The sequence below is a fragment of the Gymnoscopelus braueri genome (assembly GCF_963280865.1).
Source record: "Gymnoscopelus braueri genome assembly, chromosome: 20".
Classification (NCBI taxonomy): domain Eukaryota; kingdom Metazoa; phylum Chordata; class Actinopteri; order Myctophiformes; family Myctophidae; genus Gymnoscopelus; species Gymnoscopelus braueri.
The window spans coordinates 27,343,095-27,358,094 of NC_137622.1; the positions used below are offsets into that span (position 1 = coordinate 27,343,095).

At 40.4% G+C, this 15,000-nt stretch overlaps 1 protein-coding gene across 1 annotated transcript in view; it reads right to left on the minus strand.

Moving 5' to 3' along the window:
• The window catches only part of glra1 (glycine receptor, alpha 1), a gene marked incomplete at its 3' end in the record, with an annotated part of 119,265 nt that overhangs the window by 87,985 nt on the left and 16,280 nt on the right, over positions 1-15,000 (minus strand). Inside the window, exon 3 of the mRNA XM_080415797.1 lies at positions 5,052-5,090. Coding sequence (XP_080271923.1) covers positions 5,052-5,090 — 39 coding nt within the window. The remainder of the gene's footprint in view (positions 1-5,051; positions 5,091-15,000) is intronic.

Below are 15,000 nucleotides of genomic sequence, written 5' to 3' on the forward strand. Positions count from 1 at the left end.
CCAACTACAACATCCTTCTCTCGCATCGCTCCTTTCTCTTTCCCAGGGCGCCGTGGGCATACAATGTCAAATTCAGGACACCCATGGTCGAACTGCAACGGCGCCTGCGCACACTCTGCGTTGTTAGGCACATGCCATAAGGATGAATGGCCACGCCACCGTCCTGTGGGCTTCATCAACGTATTTGTGCCGGTTTAAACTCTCTCCTCTTTCCTATTGTTCATTGAACACTGTGTTCGCTCCTTTATTTATTGAGCTTATTCATTTTAGTTCTATTTTCTCATTTCGTCTTTCTTTTCTGCCCCCTCGCCCTTTTCTGCTGTCCTCTGTTGTCCTTTCTTTTGTTGCTTCCCCTCTTCATTCTCCACACATCTAATCTTTTATTCCGCTCCATTCCTCTACCCTCCTCTGCTGCTGAACTGACATTTTAGACCTGAGATTGGGCGTGGGGCAATATGAACATTTCATGTCACGATTATCCTGTCCAAAATAATTGTGTTTCACAATATTATCCCTATAATCATCAAAATGTGCTTAATACTCTTAAAATGGCACCAGAACATACTGGAATCACTTTACCTCACATTTTGTCAAGAAACAAATATTTGTATTTCATCATAGAACATGTCTTTTTTTTTTCATGAACATCCTTATTAAAACAAACAAGGACACATTCAGACTCTTGCCAACACCCAGCAGGTAATGACAATGAGAGAAATACATGTGTTTATAAAATAATGATCTACCTATCAACTTGATATCTATGCATTCACATATACAATTAGTTATGTTGTAAATACACAATAAATTAATAACTTGCTTTTTTTTTCAATCGTGAGGTTATTCAGGACTATCCCATACCTGAGATAATCAAAGCAGTCTGACATCACAGTTAATAAATAAATACATAGATATGTATTCATTTATCTATTTATAAATAAATAGAATTTGGTTGGCTAAGTCAGCATTTAAAGGAGCTTTTATGCAAAACGTGTACAGTATGGCCACCAGTATGGTGATGAGAAAATAAGATTAAATAATCCCTTTGAGAATATTCAGTGTGGAACTTCTCAAAGGAGTCACAAGAGAGAGAGACAGAGAGAGAGAGAGAGATAGAGAGAGAGAGAGAGAGAGGCAAGAAAGAAACTAAGTACAGTAGCTAGCAATCTCTACAGTGCCAGGTGACAACAACGGTCATACAGATGTTATACACGTATGCATGTCATGAACACAAATACATTCACACATACATTACTTATTGATATCAGCATCAGAATTTCATCATACTGCTAGTTTTACTGTAGTAGCCAAAATTATTTGTTTTAAATGCAACTATTTCTATTAAACACAAAAGAAGATAATTTCATGAACAAAGCACAATGAAAAAAATCCATATAGATATGGGCCAATTTAAAATAACTGGATAATTTAATTGAGGTCTGTCATCCATCAACATTGTGTTGGAATCGTTTTCTGATGAAGCTCGCTGTGACTGAAAAAAACCCACACCTCTATAGTATTAGCCATATTTTATTTATGAGATATCATGCTGTAGTCTCCTCAAACATGTCTCTGCACTTCTGAAGTTATATTCATCTCTAGCTGTTATTTGAAAGGAATTCAAAAGAAAAATATATTTTCTCTTACACTGGCATTTTCCAAGCCTGCCACACTAGTGGCTACATTATGCAGCATGGCAGCCAAACAGACAGACAGGTTACAACTGGCTAATATTCCCTATCCTGTGGAGCAGACGGTATCACCTAACACAATAAGCTATGCTGGTAATTGGGGTCTTTTGTCTGCAAATGAATGATGTCTCATTCAGTGGCATTAGTCGCCCACAGTAATCAGCCACAGTGGTATTATATCTGCACTTCCACAGATGGTAGCCAGGCACAGAAGTCACAGTTTGTATGTAAAGGCCTTGAAGCTACAATCCATACGTTTTACGTCCTCTCTTGATGGAGGGAGGTATAATTGCAACTGCAACACCCTGGATTCGAACCCGGGTCTCCCAAGTAGTAGACAAATATCTACCGCTCAATCAAGAGAGAACCTCTACTTGGCCACGGGCGACACTGGACTTATTGGACTTCAGTCAGGGCTACTTGTCAACCAGCAGGTGTCCTACCCAACATCAGGGTCTACATTTCTCAACGGAATAGTAGAGAGACCATCTCCACACACTGCAGATGTGCTAGTTATGGTTGTAGTTGAATTAACATACTCATGATGAGCTTGTATATATTTTCACTATTATTGACATTTTTAGAACGTTTCTGGGAAATCTTTTTCTCAAGTATAAATTGTAATACAGCAATGCATTAAAAAGAAAATGGCCTTTGTAATTTTTAATTTGTAATACTAATGTACTTTTAAAAGTATGTACCTTTTAATACTTGACGTATTTTTAAAAGCAAGTACTCCAGTACTTTAACTCAAGTACAAATTTGACTCAGTAACTTTCACTTAATCACTTGAATAGTTGAATAGTATTTGACCGGGAGTATCTACAGTGGGCTATACTTTTACTTAAGTACTGGGCTTGAGTACTTTGCCCACCACTGGAAAACACTGCACATCTTATTAAACGTGGGCCTGTAAAGCCCTTTGAGACTGAGACAGTGATTGAGGGCCATACAGATAAACTTGATTAAACACAAATCTGCATTCCTCCCCCAAAAATGGTTAAGTGTATTAGCCTACTTCAGATACACTGCTCAACCACTGCAGCACTTCTGCAGGATAGATGCCGGGTGGGGGAGACTACAATGGCTTCCACTTTATGCGTTCAAATTAGGGCCATATACTGTACACATTAGTTACAAATGACAAGTCTCAGTGTAAAAAGGGCTTGTTGTGCTGATGAGCATTAGCATTTTAAGGTAACAAGCCAAATGTGTTGTAAGACGGAGAGCCTTTCCAACAGCTCCTGTGCATATTAGAGATTTCTCCAAACATATGGGATGCTTATACCTTTCTGTGTCATACTCTGCTATACTATACGATACAACACTATACTGTATAACACAACCAATGTATTCACTTTATTATGCTATGCTATGTATGCCAGCCTATCATCCTATCCCTATATAAGTAGCAACTGTCACTTGGCCTTTTTGGATGCTAGGAATTGCCATGGCCTTATGTTAACAGCCAAGTGGGTTTAAACTGAGGTTAAGTTACAGACAAATCAAAGTTTCTTTTCTAAAGGGGAATTAAATCTTAGGCTACTTTTGTGCCACTTTTGTGAATTTGCTGCCATCTAAAGGTTCTACTAAATCATCTTAAGGTCTAGGCTTGGGACACAGTGACGGAAGCAACACAGCTGCAGCTAATAAAATCAATCATGTGATTTAGATGCGGCAGTAGGCAAGCATTAATATTACCATTGACTTCTGTCAATTGGCATTTAGCATGACCACATTTGCACATCTAAATCTAACAGACACATTATTAATTCTTTAGTTGCAGCTGTGTTACTTTGTGTAAGCAACATACCAAGCTCAGCCCAGCCCTTAACGTGGCGTCTAACCTTTAAGATAGCAGCAAACTCACAAAATGAAAATGGGCCTTCTGTTTACTTCCCCTTTAAATTAAAATCTTGAACAAATCATAAAAAACACAATCCAATCTAAAAAATATTTATCTTTCTCACAATTAACAATTTCAGAGGAACAAAACAGACACATCCAGGCCTCTGGGTAAAGGGCTTGATCTGTTTGTCAAGATTTAAACAGTTCTCATTCTCTTTTAAACAGTATCACTTTCTATGAAGCCCATGTCTATAATGCATTATAAACATACTTATAATGCATTATAGAATGTGCTTATAACACTGTACAATTATAGTTATAAGCACTCATAAATACTCAATGCTTTCTAAAAAAGACCTTATAAAGCATTTTATAACGGCTTATTCGGTCAAGTATGAATGCATTATAATCCGCTTTTAACACTATAATTACAGTTACAAACACACATAAATACTCACATACTTTATAACAGCACTTATAACACATTATAAGCATTTTATAATGACTTGTGAATGTCCAGTATAATGAATGTATAATGAATGTCCAGTTTTTCTTTTGGCCAGGATCGTAGTGTAATATAATTATTGTAGTTGCAGTGCATTACAATCATTTTATAATGCATTAATATCACTATTATGATGTTGTCTGTGACTATACATACATTGGGGGCTTGAAGTTCATTGAAAAAAGGCATTACATCAATGAAAGAACAACAAAAATGTTACTATTTAGTATTTACTATGTTACTAATATTATATAATATTATTATAATATATTCTTTTTCAGAAAACCTTTAGGATTTAGAAGGCTTTTGTAGAATCGGCCTCAGGTCTTAATGGGTTAAAACACCCAATGACCCTTTACAGTGACTTGAAATCACACTATAGCGTTATTATAACAGTGATTATAATGCATTATCAAATGTATTATATGGCATTACAACTATGAGATCTACAAAGCACTATGATCCTTGCAAAAGTGTCCAGCAATTATGAAGTATTGATACTTTGTATATTGTTGTGTTGTGATTATTGTTGTAAAGCATTATGAATATTTATATAAGTGCTTAGCTATAATTATACAGTGTTATAGGCAGATTATAATGCATTAAGTAAGTTTATAATGCATTATACTATAGACATGGGCTTCATAGAAAGTAAAACAATATATATATATATAATAAATTCTTGCCTCTAATGAAACAATTACATATGGCATTAAGATTAAAAACAAGAAGCTGTCAATTACATGTTGTTCTTTTTTTTCTCCATTGCAATGTCACCAAATGTCCACCGGGGAAAGCAAAACAGAAACTACTGATTTTTTTTTTCATACCACTTACAATATCACACGGTAATAATGATATTCTCTTAATTATATTAATTATTTTGAAAATGTCTCGTCAATACATGAGCTATACTAACAACCACAAACCCATGGGGTAAGAACAAGACGAAGAAGAGGTAAAAAAATAAAATTAAACCAAAAAGGACAAAAGAAAAAGAAAAGTACCTTTCTTGGAAGTAGCTTCATTTTTGTTGCCTTGTGCGTCTAATAAAAAAAAGATCAGAATTAACACAGTAATATTCTAACAACACGTATCCAGACTAAAATGTTGTTTCTCCTCATTAAGGAAAACAACATACTGTATATCAAGGAGTGAAACAAGACAAGGCAAGGCTCGGATAGCTAAGGTATCACACAGCTGCCAACACTCAGTGGGCGTGAGTGTGTGGCAGGGTGGGGGGAGAAGGACTTGGGTAGCATGGGGTGGGTGGGTGGGTGGGCGCTGAACATACTGTAAAGGCAAGAGCAGGTGGGGAGGAGGATGCACGAGTTTGTGGAAGAACAACAGTCTACGGCCATACTGTAGCGGGCAAGAGGAGGAAGGGTGGGAGGCAATGCACTGGATGAGAGGAGGAGGAGGAGGAGGGATAGGAGGGTTGCAATGCAGATCTCTCAACAGGAGCCAAAACAGGAGCAAAATGCACTAAACGAGATGCAACACACCAGAAAGAGAGAGAAGAGGGGGGAGACAGGGAAGGGAGAGAATGCAAAGACTACATGTCAAACTGGCTTCAAGCCAACTTACACTTCGTCGAGCGGCCATGTTGTACGTCAACAAACGATGTATTTTCCAGTGGAAAAGCTTTTTTTTTCTTTTTTTTTAATACATCGTTATTGTCGCATGACACGGTCGTTCAATGAATTATAAATTAGCCTTTCTCTTAAATTGTTTTCCTAATTTGGGCTTTGAGGAAATTACACTTTCTCATATTTCTTTCTTACTTTATTCGTTCGTTCGTTCGTTCATTCATTCATTCATTTATTCATTCATTCATCCATTTGGTCACTGTTTGTCGATAAGTGTTGTATTTCATTCATTGGTTCCAAATGGACTGAAACTGATTGTTGTACTGAGTTCTAAAATGGATTTCTTCGCTCTCATTAAAACGGACACAGTTTTACTACTGAAAATGTATCTGCCTTTCCCCTATGGAATGAAAAAGGATTGCCTAAATTCGATTCTCCTGCCTCTTTCTTCACATGGGCAGCATAATTTAAGTCATTAGGAAGAAATGGAGCCTGTCCAAATGGAATTAGAAAATATTCTAAAATGGAAATCTAACTCGATCCAATAGGCTACATAATTTGAGTTGTATATTCCTTTACTCTGCAGAGGGGGTGATTTATAACAAAGAAATGCTGACTTGCCAATATCACAGATTTGAAGTCTGAACAAGTAATTGTTTACAGTGAATTGGCCTTTTCCCCAATAATTTCCAGAAATTACCTTCTTTCTTTCATGTTGCTAGAGCCAAAAGGTGCCTGATTGTCAAAGTGATCAGATTCATCCAGTAAGATCAAATCCATTATATTTATTTTCAGCCTAGATGCCACTCACTACCCAATACCTTTAACATTTTATCCGTTAGCAAAAAAGAGCGTGATCATTCAGATTTCACAACAAATATCCTCCTGAGAATAAATCTATAGATGTGGCAAAAATAGAATTAAATGAAATGTTTTACTGCAAACAACTGGTTCCCCCACATCACAACTCATCAATTTCTATCTAAACTAGAAAGGGCTCAGATCGCCGCATGAGCCAAGGAGTCCAGTGGATTATTTTAGTTTTTAACTGTACAAACTACGATTCAAAATGTGAAGCGGGCTGTTACAGCGCCACCATGAGGCCGATTAAAAAAAATTGGGGTGGAGGTTCTTCCTTGGCATACTGGGAAGTGCACGCGTGTCTGATGCTGACCAAGTCCAGCGGTGCCTGAGATTTGCTGTTCACAGACAGACAGACAGACAGATAAACAGACGGACAGACGGACAGGGGCGTACACATAATCTCTGGCCTTCGGCTTCAGTCTTCTCTAATTTCTACTGTGAAGAATGGCCACATAATACCCTCCCACTAGATAAAAACAACATTATTTTTTATATTTTGAGGTGCACGTGTGTTGATTAATATCCTCCTTTGCCTTGGGGCTGGACTGAATTGAGTAAAAGCGGGCACCTTGCCTTGGCTTTTGCCTGCACTTCTATACTTGACAAGTGCCACTGTGAAGGATGGTGACCGCGCTGAGAGGAAGTCTGGGCAGGCGTATTGTAATCTGTCATTGTCAAACACACAAAAAACGGGGGAAATCGTTCTTAAGATAGATGGAACGTATTCGCTGTGACCATGAACTGTTGTAGACAGGTGACTTAAACTATATAATCTGCCTGAATCCATGAAAGGCAATTTTTCCTCCTCTCATATGCACCCAGCAGTCTCTCAGCGTCAGGGCTCTCTAAGCCGGGGTTTAGCCCTCAAGGCTGGAGGATCATGTCGGAGATCAGAACACCTGATCCCCACATTAAAACGGCTGTGGAATTGTTGCCTTTTTTTTTGCTTTTGCTTTCACTGGAAGATTTGCGCTGGGATCTCCTAACGAGAGCTAATTATTCGTGCTGTGCAGAATCAATTCTCCCAGATTTGCAGGAGAGATGTGAGAATAGCACATGGGGAAAAAGAGGGGGTTGGAACATTAAAAGTGCTTGGTTTGTTCATAAAGCATGGCAAGCATGTTTCTTTTTTTCCTTCTCTGTGCACTCCTAGGGATAACACTGGCTGCACGCACCACTTCATAAAACGAGTTCCCTAAAGCCGACGATAAGACGATGCCTCTAATAGTGAAAGAAAGTGCCTTGCAGACTGAATGATTATGTCACAGTGGGACAACAATTATGGGACTTCACTGACATCCTTCTTTTGACTTCCATTATACAGAAGCTTTAAAAAAGGTCCTCATGCTGGTAAGTAAAGGACCAATGGGATTTAATATGAGTGAATCGTCTTTGTACAGGCCTCTGCTCCTCATCGACATTAGCCAAGCACCAATGAACTGAGAGAGGGTGAGAAAGAGAGATATATAGCAATCTCCCACTCTCACATCCCATTTTGGAGCTTGCTTCTGCCTTGAGCTAAATAAAGGTCCTCTTTTTCCTGGCGTTGAATCAAGAGGGAAGCACTTTAGCTTGTACAGTTAAATATACTGAAAACACATTGGTGACCATATACTGTATATTTTAGAGATTTATGCTTGTTCTCTTCCATACATTTTATATTGAGACAGATGGACTATATGTTATTGTTCCCCGTTTCTTTATTGGACATGGATTAGCTCTTTTGCTAAGTCACAATTTCCCTTCTTGATAAATAACGAGCTCACTCCTGTGTTCCCTTGTGCCATTCTGTCTGTCCGAACATCTTTGCATCTCCCTCTTTGTCCTACATTTTCATCTCTCTCCGAGTCACTGTCTCTGTCCGTCTGCAATGCCATCGAACATTTGGCTACCTTTTACTATCATCCCCATTCAACATTCCATACTACGATGTCCTTGGGAATCTGCTCCCTCCCTCACCATACTAGACGCTGAAGCATGATCAATGTTTCTGTCATAAATTAGGGGAGAGTCACCTTTGCAACAGAATTAAAACTCCACTCTCAGTGCAATAGAGCTCCAGCCAGATTTTCTGGTCCGGGGGAGGGAGAGTCCATTACCCAGAATACCAAAGCAGCCGGGAGCGAAAGACCTTGCTCTGAGTGAGGACGTCCCTCGCTCAAGTGGATATCTATGTTTCTCTTTCACTCTGGTGGCTTTAAGAGAGTTGTTATTGAAAAAGGAGAAGGGTGAATGACTACAATTTGTGCGTTGGCACTGTGTTGTGAGTGGCTTACGTAACTGAGAGACAGAGGAAGTCTGCGGGGAGCTGTCTTACCATCAATATTTTGTACAGTGAACTTCTGTGATTGCTGTGCGAGCAACCCTGGGCTTGTACAACCACCCCCCTCCCACCCACATTCTTTGGGATCTCCTGTAGTCAGCAAATCCGTCCATTTGGTTAGAACATGCCGTCTGCAGCGGTATACCTTCCTTCCCTCCCTCCCTCCCTCCTTCCTTCTCTCACCTCTACTCTCCATCCATCCTTTACTCCCTCCCTGCCTCCTTTTCTTCCTCCTTCAGTCATGCCTTTCTCCCTCCAACCTGCTGTTTCTCTCTGTTACCTTTCTTTCTCCATTCGTCTCTACGACCCCCCATTGTGGTCGTTCCACCCCCGCTTTATTCTCTCCCCCCCCCCACCCCCTCATCTCCACAGCCGTCTGTCCATTCATCCGTCCATTCATCCCCTCTCTCCCCACCAGCAATCCCTCCATCCCACGCTCATTACCTTATGCTCATTAATCCCATTAAGTAGCCATTAAACAAGTGCTGATAACACCAAATGAGCGTCAAGCTCCGCCAGCTAATAACCAAAATCCCACCTCGGCACGTTCAACCCCTAGCTGGGAGAGGAGGAGATGCAGAGTGCAAGAGACAGAAAACTGTAGAAGTAACAATACAGCACAAATAGTATAGTAACAAGTACTACAGTTCTTCAGGAGGACAGGTTGATCAAACGGCAAGAACAACCCAAGAGAAGGCGTCAATCAAGGAGGAAGAAGCCAAACCCGTAAATATACGGCCGGACTCAGTATATTTACACACGTCCACTTGTTCGATTAAGTGGAGAGAGAGAGAGAGAGAGAGAGAGAGAGAGAGAGAGAGAGAGAGAGAGAGAGAGAGAGAGAGAGAGAGAGAGAGAGAGAGAGAGAGAGAGAGAGAGAGAGAGGTATTAGTGAGAGATCAAGAAATAGATAGAGGGCGAGAAGGACTCTTTAAGAGACGTTAGATTGGTGGACTTTGTCAGAGGGTTTTTACACTGATCATCACAAGGATTTGATAGTGGCAGACAGCTTTGTTGTAACAAGAAAGTGTGTGTGTGTGTAAGGGGGGGAGGGGGGGGGGAAGGGGGTTCAGCTAGGGGTAGAGGCCAAGAAGCTAACCCTTCTGCATGCATGGTAGGTCGTATCGTATCTGACTAAAACCTGTAGTCTCGTCCTTAATGTACACTGACCTAGAGCCCAGAAAGAATCTGTGACTTGCAGTTGATTATACGATGGGTTCCTACCATGCTTTTAATACATGTAGACATTGTGACCTATGTTTTGTTGGTGGCTACACTAACTCCTGTGGTAAAGAGGCAGCTACTTAGCAAGGTTCTTTGTTTGCGATCGGATGATGATCCTGACCAGAGGCATGTCGATTGGCGCGTTTTTGCTGACTCCCATTGTCGGTGCTTCCATCTTCAGCCTTTCACATTTTGCCAGTCTAAACTAAAAGAACTCTGTCCCCTCTATATTATACAGTCTTGTATCCAATCACACTAAAGAATGCCCCCTCAGGTGTATTTCTATCTCGATCAGTTGGTCGCAACAAAAGTCCGGGGGGACTCACCAGTGGTTTGCAAAATCGTTGTCTAATCATGGATTCATGTAGACCTGGGTCACAAGATGAATTCACATAACCATGTAAAAGAGTAAACTTGTAGTATAGTCTGGGTCCCCAGGGCCATTGCTGAGAACCACTGGTGCTACTGTTAGCTAGCCAACAAGCTACGCGTATATGTTTTGGTAGAGCTGTGAATAATGAGTCCATGGCTCTGTCCCTCGCTGCTGCTAAGCTTGAGGGATGACGAGGACCGAGGTACATGGTTAGGGCCGAGGATGAGGGAGGTCTCAGCTGGATCCTGCATCATTCATATGGCGCGCACGCACACACACACACACACACACACACACACACACACACACACACACACACACACACACACACACACACACACACACACACACACACACACACACACACACACACACACACACACACACACACACACAGGCATAAACAGTCACATGCGGCAGCGCAGAAAGTGTGCACCTTTTCCACGCAGGTGCACTCTTTCCACATAGCCATTCATCTGTGCAGTGCCTCCAGGTCATTCATTACCGGGGCAGTAGATTAGAGGGGCTTGCCGTTGCTGCTGTACCTCTTTAACCACTTAAACCCTATATACTTTGTTGTACATCAAATAGCTGATGTACAAGCTTGTAACGCGCCGCGTCGTGAACTTGCAACACATTGTTGCCAAAACTTTGCTCGTCATCCAGAATAGGGACGCTAGACTAGCGTCGCTTTAGTATCGCTAGGGTTCATGTGATTAAATCTCCCCGTCCTTCATGTTGAACAGCTACGTGGTAATTAAATGTTTTTATTTAACTGTAAAAACAGGGTCCTATAGACACTCTCTCTAAACGTGTCGCTCAGCTCAGAGTTTTAAAGAAACAATCCAAAGTCTTTAGGGCTGTCCTTAATTTCGGTGCAGTGGCATGATTGTTTTCCAAAGCAGTGGCCGTAGGCTTGTTAGCGGCCGTTCTCACTGCTGTTCACTACCTTGGATTTTGGAGTCCCCAGGCGTATTGGTAGATGAAGATCTCTGACTGTCTGGCAACGCAGGACTAAATTAACTCTCTGGATTTGTTCCTACCCTTTAACCTCTGTCAGTAGCACTGTCTGTCCGACTGCTTGCCTGTCTGTCCTATCCACATGTATGTTCATGTGCCTGCCTGCAGGCCTAGCTTCCAGGTTGAAGGGAGACCAATTTGTTTTCACATAACACAGATCGGTAAATATGGGCTGCATACAGAGCAACTGTTAGGAGGTGAGTAACAGGGAGGCAGACGGGGGGGGTCATGACTAAAGAGGAGGATGGGGGACTACAGGGACGGGAGTGATACAATCATCTTTATCCTACAGTAGATCTTCACCATTGTGTGAAGGACGTGAATGTTTTTTGAAAAGAGAGGCCAGGCTCTGATCGTGGAGAGATTTGGGAAAACAAGATAGAAGGAAGGAAGGAAGGGGGAGGAAGAAAGAAAGGAAGGAAGGAAGGACTGAAAGAGATGACAAGCCAACTAACTCATGGATTATAAATGGGCTGTCCCGAATGTGTCAGGAGTATTTGCTGTTCTTTTTCCAATGGAGAAACCTGCTAAATCAATCGGAAGCTTTTCCCACAGTGGACCCCCGGTCATGATCAGTGTAATTTCCTCTCATGCTGGCACATTCGTAGCTTCAGGCAATTCCCATCTCTTTCCCTTCCCCGCCTTCCCCGCACTGTTGGCTGTATCACCAAATTAGCCAGGCTGGTGGTAATTTGATGAGGTGTGTGTGCTTCCCCAGCATGATAGCTGCTAGGCAATTAATAAGAAAAAATAAAAAGAAAGAAAAAAAATCCAGCCTCTTTAGCAGTTCACTCTACAGTAAGAACATTCCACATTCCCATAATCATAAGCTTCAGCATTCCACTCTTAACACTTCTAACATTCCAACATTCCACAAAGCTCCGGGATTCAGTGTTCCATAAGCAGTGTTCCAGCATTCCGTGTTCTATAGCACATCCACTATTATACTGTGGCATTCTCTTTACATTTTCTAACATTCCATTGTGTGTGTGTGTGTGTGTGTGTGTGTGTGTGTGTGTGTGTGTGTGTGTGTGTGTGTGTGTGTGTGTGTGTGTGTGTGTGTGTGTGTGCGTGTGCGTGTGCGTGTGTGTGTGTGTGTGATTATTTTACTCTTTTTTTTACACCTATTAATGCAACCCTCCATTTAGCCTTGTACTCGCCTGTCTGCATTTCTATTAACGCTGTACATTTTAAACCTTTGTTTTACCAAGGGTTATTAAGAAACAGGGCTATCGTGGAGCTGTGTGTTTCATGAATGACTATTACGCTAGCTGGTTAGCTGGCAGGGGACAAGAAAAGAATGAAAGGGGGAGGGGCGCTTGAATGAGCAAGTCAGGAGCTCATGCTATGCCACTCTGTCGACCTGACAGCCATGACAAACCCTGGAATTTCACATCGACCCATCTCCCGGCAATAGAGCCTCCACGCACGACTCCTACAATTAGCACAGTAAATTACATAAAAAGACATGCGTGTCCTCTTTCCCAAGTTAACACACTTCTACTTCACTGATCATCGTTCAGTAGTGGATTTTTCTCTTGCCCCTATTATTCTGAAGGGTTTTTGATGAATTCCGAATAAGAGCACATGTACTGAATCAAGTATTTATTTATTTGTTTTTATTTTCTCATTTATTTATTTTTTTCATAATTTTTGTGAATTAATCTGTCATAACATACACATTTATGTTAGGGACCAGTTTTATATGTGAACTGTAGTTGGATTAGTTGCATTTGCATGTTCGTTGCTGCTTGACTTATACGTAGAGTTTGAGTTAGCCTGTTCTTTATTAGGATTTTTATTACACCGCATTAATATAGAACAAGGATATAAAATCTCAGCCAGAATTTGGATCTATAATTCCAAATAAATGTCATGTCAATTAATGTTTAAATCCATCCTGATTTGTAAAGGTTAGCGAAGGTCTGGGCTCTAAAAAAAGGGTGTAAAAAAAATCACACTGTCTTGTGTCTATGCTTTACAAAGTGAAATTAAACTGAATGCAATAGCACACTTTCCATCCAGTTTGTGCTTGTGGCAGCAAGGTAACCTTGATTGATTTTCTATTGTATCAGTTTTTGGCCATAAACGGAGACTTTGATTAGGAAGGAAGTTCAAGGAACTTAAATTACTTGGGTTTCAGTTGATTTTTGCAGCTGCTGAAAGATTAATAATACAGAATCAGTCATGGTAAATCCAACTACCATCTTTTCCATGCTGTTCTGCACATTTCCAGATATCCTATTTATAGAGATAACCATATAATGGTTTTGTACTCTTATCGTTTCCCCAAGAAAAGAAAAATCCATGGTGACATTAATAAACATGGGCTGAGCTAGGGGAACATTCTAGCTGTCTAATACTCAAGACATGTGGTATGCTAGAGAGTATCTGTCTGATCTTTCCATAAAACAGGCTAGGCAGATCAAGCCAAGGCAAACGATCAGGGGAGTTGAATAGGAAGTTACACTCAGCGTATGGATGACCTGACTGCATGCAAAATATATTCCACCGTTGTTCAGTGATGCTATTGACCATATTCACACGGTGGCCATTTTGCTCTTATGTCACACTCAGGGTTTCCCACGACCCCCAAGTATGCAAAATGGCCGCTGTGTGAATATGGCAAAATTGAAATCACTGTTAAAACTTTTATGAAGGCTGTAATGCATTTATGACTCAAGCAAACATTTTAACATCTATTAAACTATTTTTGTAATATTGTTTACCTTGATGGTGGAAAGTGAAACAATTGTAATACTTTTTTTCCCCTATACCCTAATGATATTTTAGTTGTTTTTTACAGATTGGGAATCATTTCTGTAATTCCAATTAATTCATTTTCAATTATTCACTTTGACTGGCCTCAACATACATTAATTTGGAGGGTTGCCACAATATTCTACTAGTGTGTAGACTGACTTCGAGGCTGTTCTTCTAATGTGATGTATTTTGAAAACAAAACCTGTGACATGTGTCTTTATGGGGGCTTAAACATTATTGCGTCATCACCATCATCATCAACAGATGTTCTTTTTAGCAGCGGGAGGGGCACATTATCTTGACCACCAAAACAAACACGAAGGATACTTTGAGGACACAAAGGAATGTAGCCAACCTAGTACCATGATAGCTCATAGATTGGCCCAATCAATGTCATGATGGGATATATCATGGTAGCTATGGTCTGTTAATAGGTAAAAAAGGGTTGTGTAAAGAGAAAACTTAAAGGGTGAACAAAACACCTGAAAGGACCTTATTCTAAGTTTGAGGTGTGTAAGAATGGGTGATGAGTTACCTTTGCTGTACACTGCACATGGTGAACAAAAGAAATCAAAAAGATTGTGAACATCCCAAATACATTTCAGACCATCAATCAAACAGTTGTTAGATCATTTGAATAGTGTAAATCACAATTATGTTGTTCTTTTTTTAAATGCAATGAAACAAGTGAATACAAACCTCTCCTGTTCCTAAATAATCTCGGCTTAAACCTTTTTCCGGAAATTCAAGTAAGTTAGTGAAACACAGAGATGAATAGATATAGGCCAACTGTACAAAGT